At 35.4% G+C, this 7448-nt stretch overlaps 2 protein-coding genes across 2 annotated transcripts; both read right to left on the reverse strand.

The window, feature by feature from the left end:
* Positions 1–1143: 1143 nt before the first annotated feature.
* On the reverse strand, positions 1144–3381 carry LOC9322083 (uncharacterized tRNA/rRNA methyltransferase slr0955). Its single transcript, XM_021031284.1, has one exon. It carries the CDS (start codon positions 3070–3072, stop codon positions 1303–1305), a length of 1770 nt encoding a protein of 589 aa, XP_020886943.1. The 5' UTR covers positions 3073–3381; the 3' UTR covers positions 1144–1302.
* A 167-nt stretch (positions 3382–3548) lies between these two features.
* On the reverse strand, positions 3549–6943 carry LOC9322084 (hexokinase-2). The gene is made up of 9 exons (XM_002885972.2): positions 6471–6943; positions 5569–5719; positions 5292–5474; positions 5008–5082; positions 4760–4915; positions 4578–4676; positions 4352–4482; positions 4194–4275; positions 3549–4110 (listed from the first exon to the last, which is right to left on the reverse strand). Exons 1-9 carry the CDS (start codon positions 6740–6742, stop codon positions 3751–3753), a joined length of 1509 nt encoding a protein of 502 aa, XP_002886018.1. The 5' UTR covers positions 6743–6943; the 3' UTR covers positions 3549–3750.
* Positions 6944–7448: the final 505 nt, after the last annotated feature.

Here is a 7448-nt window from a genome sequence, read left to right on the forward strand (position 1 = left end):
TAAATATAAAGAGTTGTTAATACCTAATATTGTATTTTAGAAATTGTGAAATTATTTTAAATTTTGTGAAAATATTATAACAAAACTGAATCTTAAAATATTTGTATTTAATTTTCTTACAAAATTTTAAATTTAATTTTAAAGTCCTCCATTGATAAATCTTTTAAATGATAGTGTTTTTAATTTTGAATTAAAATGATATTATTTTTCTTTTTATTTTTGATATAGAATAGTCTATTAAAATTTGTTTTATTTTTGAATTAAAATCTTAGTTGGATATCAAATCTTAGTTTTTCAATTCCTATTGGTTAACAATTTTTTAAAAATTAATTTCAAATTTTCGTTTATAATTAATAAGAGAGAGAAAATTAGTTTATTTTTTTGGAAATTAATAATTATTTAAAAGAATTAAACTATTTTTTATTTAAATATATTAATTTTGTGATTACTATTGTACTCTTAATGAAATTATTTAAAAACACTAAAAACCAATGGCATTTTTTGTAATTCTTTACCCTTTATAAGGTTATTTATTATCCAATGCTTCCCAATTAATAATATAGATGATTGATAACCAAAAATGTTGTTTTAACTACCTCAAATAAGAACTACCAATCAAAAACTAAATAGTATATCTAAATTCCCATTTTGAACTGGACCATGCCTACTTTTGCTATCCCTAGAAAAGGATATAGTGGTACCCATTTCATGTTTTGGGTCCATTTCCTTTAAAAAATAATAATAATTCTCAAGACAAAAAGCAAGGGAATATAATGTGGTGTAGAAATCTACTTCACTACAAACATGAACCGTATTTATAGTCTTTTAACCATTTTGACCGTATATTAAATGGGAACTCAATGACTTGGACCACTTGGTAACTCAAATCTAGAGAATTGGTAACTCAATGACTTACTAGAACATGCCAAATTTTAGCCAATTTGAGATAAAACATTATAATGTGGCAAAAAGTAAATTGAGAATGAGGAAGCTCTTTTTTGGCAAAAAAACGAAAACTGACAAAATAATTTGTTAGAAGCAACATGGGTATTTTCAGAATATAGTGCTGATTAACGCTAAATTAATTCTTAGTTATTATTTGTTTGTATCTCTTCACTGACGCGACACAACATTAGAACATTGATAATGCGGCTTTTCGAGCATAGATAGATCAGGTCATGATAGGAAAACAATAGATTTTCGTAAAATAACCATAGAATGAGAGCATAAAGTTATACAAGTAAAGAGCAAATCCCAAGTTTGGTGCAAAAATGTAATTGATACGAAGAACGCAAGGAGGAATCAAGCACTTGCTTTGTTGCCTATTAAGTGATGAAGAAACAAACCAGCTGCGACACTCACGTTCAAGCTCTCCACGGCAAGAAATGATCTGAAGCCTTCACCTTCTGCATCATCAGACTCTGTAACTGAAACATCGTTGGGCATATTACCACTAATCCTGACTAATTCGGTACATGATCGCTCTACTAATGGCCTTAAACCTGTTCCTTCATTCCCCAAGACAAGTATTGTTGGGCTGCCGGGTAAAACTTCGTTCAAAGCAACAGCCTTTGGAGATACCGAACCACCAACCACACGCCAACCGTTCTCAGCAGAAGCTTCTAAAAACTGCATCATGTTTTTGCAGTACCTGAGTTCCATAACTTCGAGTGATCCAGCACTTGCTTTACTCACAACCGCACTTAATGGAGCTGAGTTTTTCGCGCATACCACAACACCCGTTGCTCCAAAAAAATAAGCAGATCTTATGATGGCGCCTAAGTTCTGTGGATCAGTGACCTCATCAAGAGCTACCCAAAGAGAAGATTTCTCTTCCTCTGATGAAATCGGATCTAGTTCTTTTACTTTCACCAGTTCCAACGGTGAAGCATCGAGCACCAATCCTTGATGTGGTCTGTTATCAGCTACCATGTTAAGATCATGCTTCGAGGTTTCCTTGAGGTTTAACCCGAGCTTTTCGGAGATTTTCAAGACTTTCTCAAACCCTTTCTTGTCTTTCTTCTTCCTATTATTACTGCTCAAATCTAAACCTTCTTGAACATAGAGAGCATAGAACTCTCGTCTCCCAACAGAGAGTGCAGCTAACACTGGACTTACTCCATAAACCACTTCACCCTCCAGCCTAGGCACGCTGGACTCAGTAGCCTCTTGCCATGTTTTCCTACCCCAGCTCTCTTGCCTATTCCAGTTTCGATATGCTGCATTATCATGTCCTTGATCTCTTACATCATATCTATTGAACCTATTTTTGATCTCAGACCACCTAGTATTATCTGGTTCTTCTTCAATGATTCCATCACCGTCATCACGGCCATGATTCTCAGTTTCTTCTTCCACTTCTTCAGCGATTCTATCATCACCTCGGGCACTAAAAGAGTTCTGATTTCTTGTTCTATCATCCCAAGATGACCGGTTGTTAACTCTCGGCAATTGCTCTTTCGCCGGTTTATCATTATTAGCCACCCAAATTGAATTCCCACTACCTTTCTTACTTTCTTCTTCCACTTCACTGATTCTATCATCTCTTCGACCACGAAAAGAATCTCGATTCCTCGTTTCACCATAACCTCTGAATCTACTTCTCCTATCAGAAACCGAATCACTTCTACCATCTCGTTTCTCCCAAGAAGGCCTATCACCTCTCTGAAACCTTTCTTCCACTGGTTTCTCATCAGACTTCACCCAAATTGAATCTCCACTAGCACGGCCATTACCACCACTTCTCTTATCTCGGAAAGCTTTGGATCCTAATCCTGACTTCCCTCTACTACTACTATTACTACTTCGTTTGCCAAATCTCTGAGAATCAAAACTCGAAAACTCTCTAACACTTTCAGGTTTCCTCAACATTCCAATCTTCATAGAATTAAGACGAGAACTAACTAAACCAGTCGAAACATTTGCAAAGGCTCTTCCTTTAGGGTTTAAATGAAACTTAACTGGTAAATACAAAGACTTTGAGAATTGGAAACAGCTTTGGATTGTTGTTTGTTGTAATGAAACCCTAATCGCCATTGGAAATCCTTGGCTTCTTGTTAAATTACAGTACATGATTTCGGAGTAAACAGAAGAGAGAAAAATCCAACTTTTTCCGGTGGAGAAAGGTGAATTTTATAAACGAAGAGCTATTAGAAAATGGTATTTGAAGATTCTCCCATTGATAGACCAATCTGACTACCAGAGATTTTTTTTTTAGGGTTTAAGAGAGAGACCAGAGGAAGGAGAAGTGGAGAAGATAAGAAAAGAACTCAAGTACTACAGAAAAAACTGCAAAACGGCGTCGTTACTCACTCGTTGCAATATGTAAAGTAAAACAATTATTTATTTTTGACATCCAAACCTATTTACAGTAATTAGAAGCAAAAACCACTACAGACTAATCTCTCAACCAAAACTAACATGACATTGTGTTGGTGTGTGGAATCGTACAGAAATGAAATCACTCTCTTTATTATAAGATATATAGCTCTCATGAAACCATTGCTTCCCCTTAGACTTCTGTTTTTGGGAAGAAAAAAATGAACATGTATATAAAGAACTCGAATATATATAGTTCTACAACATTAGCAGCTGGGTTTTTGAATTCCCAGAATCCAGGTTTTATTGTTCTTGAAAATTGACAAAAATAAAATTTCCCCAAAAGGGCATTTTACCTTCTTCTTTTTTATTTGTTTAAAACCCTTATGGCAAACAAAGAAGGTTACAACACAAAAAAAAAAGGCTTTAAAATTAACTTGTTTCAAAGTCATCTTCAAGTTCGAGATATTGAGAGTGAGAAGCAGCAAGTAATGCAGCTCCAACACCTGAACCATCATTCGATAGTATCACTTCAACACTCTCTGAAACTTCATCTCCAAGCAACTCTTTCAATGAACTCTTCATCGACTCACTGAACTGAGTGTAGTGCTCGAATAGCCCACCGTCCATTGCTATTACAGATTTCTGAGCTTCTCCATCTTTTGTTGCGTCTCTTCCTATTTTCTTGAGGATTCCATAGATCCCTGCAGCAGACAAACGAGCTCCTCGGCTTGCGATGATGTTACAGAGGCTGATCACAACTTTTCTCATCTTCAGAGAACTATTCGGGACCTGAGAGTTCACCAAATAAACTCTTTTGAGATTTCACTTATACGTTTAAGTGTGAAACTATTATGTAGAGGAAAAAGTCTAACCTCCAATATGTCTTTTAACTTGCTTCCCACAACCTTCAAATCCGGGGAAGTATCGCTGTGCATAGCAGACATGTTCGGGGTCCTGCATACCGTAAAAGTAATTATTAGACTTTTTGATTCGATGGCAAGTAATCATGACGACTAAGAAACTAATCAACCTTAAGATGAATGGTATTTTCAGCTTGGGTGGGACGATGTCGCCAAAGAAAGCAGCTTCTTCAGCCATTTTCAGAAGAACTCTACGCAAGATTTCTCCCAGATACATTCCGGAAATGATTTTCTCAAGAATCTGAAGAAAACAAAAATAGCCAGATATAATCTTATGGTCATGATGATGATTCTTTGAAGGAAACTTGAAAAACAGCATAACTTCAAAGCTAATACCTGTTCACCAGGATTCAAACTATCCAAATCTAGCGAGTGGTCGTACTCTGTCAATGGAAGATGCGATGACCTGAAGTTTCCCCACTCCATGTTGATCACCTACATAACGGTATATACTATAAGATGATACAACTACTTCAAAGCTCAATTGTTGTTGTTACGTTTTTTCGAAAAACACAAACCATTTCTCCTGATTTGGGTAGCAAACCATGCCATTTGGGAATTGCATGTGCACGTTCGACATAGGCTGCATTTGTGCCGGTGCCCAAAATAACAGCGACAACGACATCCGGGTTAGTGTATCTACCACCCGCGAGTGTTCCAATTGTATCATTAACCTGTAAAGTTTACAAAGGAAAAGGGTCATAATCAAATAGATGACACAAACTAATGCATGCTGAAACAAAGATTGGGTAGGAGCAAAACTCACAAGCGCTGCAACACGCATGTCCAGCCCAACTCTTTCCATAGCTTTAACAAGTTCTCCAACAACATCTTTATCAACCTACACAATCGCCAAGATACAGAGGACAGGCTTTCAGAAATAGCATACTCATATCAAAAACACGTCTTCATATCGACAAAACCAAAGCCTGTAAATTTCTTAGCTACAACAAAACAGGGTTCATGAAAATTTGCAGTCTAGAGGAAGGAAGCATAGTAGCTGGTGTAATAAAAAAAAAACGAAATAGATGAAGAGAAATCAAGCTCAACTGCATCATCAATGGAAAACCCCTTTGTCCAGTTGATGAGAGTGCCAGCGGACAAAGATATCTGCTTAACCGGAAATGAGAAAGTGAAACCTAACTCCCTTTGTCTACCCGGTGGGAGATGAAAGTCCTCGCCTTCTGTAGCGACAAACTTGGCAAGAACGTCAACGATAAAATCGAATAATTCCTGCCAAAATATAATCAATACACAATGATATAGATCAATCAACCAAGACTAGGCATAACAACAATAAGGGAATAAGTTTAGTGAGAAAACTGACATGTGATTTCCCGGTCATAAGATGAGGAGGAATTGATTCTTCTTTAAATTCTCGTTTAACAACACGGTCTTGTTTCCCACCAAGAAGCACACGCATTACACGGAAGTTTGTTCCTCCTAGATCCAATGCATAAAAGAAACCAGTTTCATCCCTGTCATATTGATAGCTAGCATTAGAACCAATCACAGCTCAAAGTTTACTACGTAATTAGCATCAGAACCCAAAAACAAACAACTACACAGTAAAAGTACACTCATAATTCACCCAAAAAGTTCCACTAAATCCTCTTACAAAGACATATGGGCTCCTACAAAGAACATGACAAAGAAAAGGTAACAACAAACTCTTTAAAATCCATGAAAGTACATGGAAACCAAGCTTTGAAACAGTGAGACATCAAAAGCTATATCAACTATGTTCTGTGACATACAAATCTTGTGCTCTGATTCTATTGACTTTGGCATGACAATTTTCACAAGATTCCCAATTTCAAGAGAGATTCCATGGATTCTCTTATTGACAATCAAACCATCAAAATCGAATTCCAAATGAACCATAAAGCATGAAACTTTCTCAGATAAAACTCATAACATTATCCAAAAAAAAACACAAAATTGAATAAACGTGCAATGATTTATCCATTTTTAAATCTGAATTCAGATAAAATCTCAAATTTTATCCATTTTTCTCAATCAAACAAGTGAAATCGAAATCGAATTCCAAATAAATCATAAAGCAAGAAACTTTCTCAGATGACATTATCCAAAAAAAAAAAAATGGATAAACGTGGAAATGATTAATCCAATTCAGCATTTTTAAAAATCTGAATTCAGATAAATCCCATAAAAATTTCAACTTTATCCAAATTCACAAAATAAAGGAAAAAAATAAGAAATTTTTACCCAGAAGGAAGATTATCAACGTAGCTAATAAGCATCTTAAGCTTGCTTCCACCTTCAGAAGCAAGACCAGCATGCATCTCCACAGTCATAGCATCAGCCACTTGTCTCAATTTCGCAATTGGCGTTGCACAATCTTCTTCAAACGCTTTCAATATCTCTATCACTCTTGCCCATTTCCCTGAGCTTTTCATTCGCCGCCGTACTATCAACGCCGCCGCCGCACAAACCGCCACCGAACACACAACCGTCGTAGCAACAGCCACTTTACCCATCTCTCTCACCGGATTTTAAACCAAATTTAACCCCAAAAAAACAAAATTTGCCAGAATCAATGAAAAAGTTGGAAACTTTAAGAACCCTAGAGATGGATCTAGTTGAGGTACTGGTTTTGTGAAAATTGTATACAAATTTTGGAGAACACGTAAGCAAGCTCTGTTTTGTCTGTAAACTATGGAAAGTGATTTAATTATTGATTTTTGGAATTTTTCTCGGCTGATTTTTTTTATTAAATATATGGTCATGAAATTTTGTGTAAATTTACGAAATTGACCCTTTAAGAGATTTGGTTTTGGTCTTTTTCTTGCCGAACTTTGTGGAGGACGATTTTAGTAACCGATTATTATTATTCGGAGATCTAATTACTTTATACAAAGTATGTATGTAATGAATTTATGATATCGAATGTTATTGTTATACTATCATTTATTTATGAGGTTTTTTTGCAAGAATAATATTTGATGCAATATAAGTTTCATAATTAAAAATGATTTGCATATGAGAACATCTAATTTTAGTTAGTTTGACTTTGACACGTCTTTTTGCTTTATTAAAAAACAAAATTAACGTTTGACTCTATTTAAGAGCTAAAAGACGCAATTTATGGCCAGCACTATATATTAAGAGCTTGTTAATTGATTTGAGCACCGACCAAAGTTTTGCTAATTATTTCGTAAATTGTTCGATTCATTTTTGTTGTAA

This window comes from Arabidopsis lyrata, assembly GCF_000004255.2.
Source record: "Arabidopsis lyrata subsp. lyrata unplaced genomic scaffold ARALYscaffold_3, whole genome shotgun sequence".
In the NCBI taxonomy this organism is placed as follows: Eukaryota; Viridiplantae; Streptophyta; class Magnoliopsida; order Brassicales; family Brassicaceae; genus Arabidopsis; species Arabidopsis lyrata.

Coding starts and splice junctions, on each gene's coding strand:
- LOC9322083 (XM_021031284.1), bottom strand. CDS start 3,072: ATGTACTGTAATTTAACAAGAAGCCAAGGATTTCCAATGGCGATTAGG.
- LOC9322084 (XM_002885972.2), bottom strand. CDS start 6,742: ATGGGTAAAGTGGCTGTTGCTACGACGGTTGTGTGTTCGGTGGCGGTT. Junction 4,916..5,007: donor ACATGCGTGTTGCAGCGCTT/GTGAGTTTTGCT, acceptor TAAACTTTACAG/GTTAATGATACAATTGGAAC. Junction 4,276..4,351: donor AAAATACCATTCATCTTAAG/GTTGATTAGTTT, acceptor TACGGTATGCAG/GACCCCGAACATGTCTGCTA.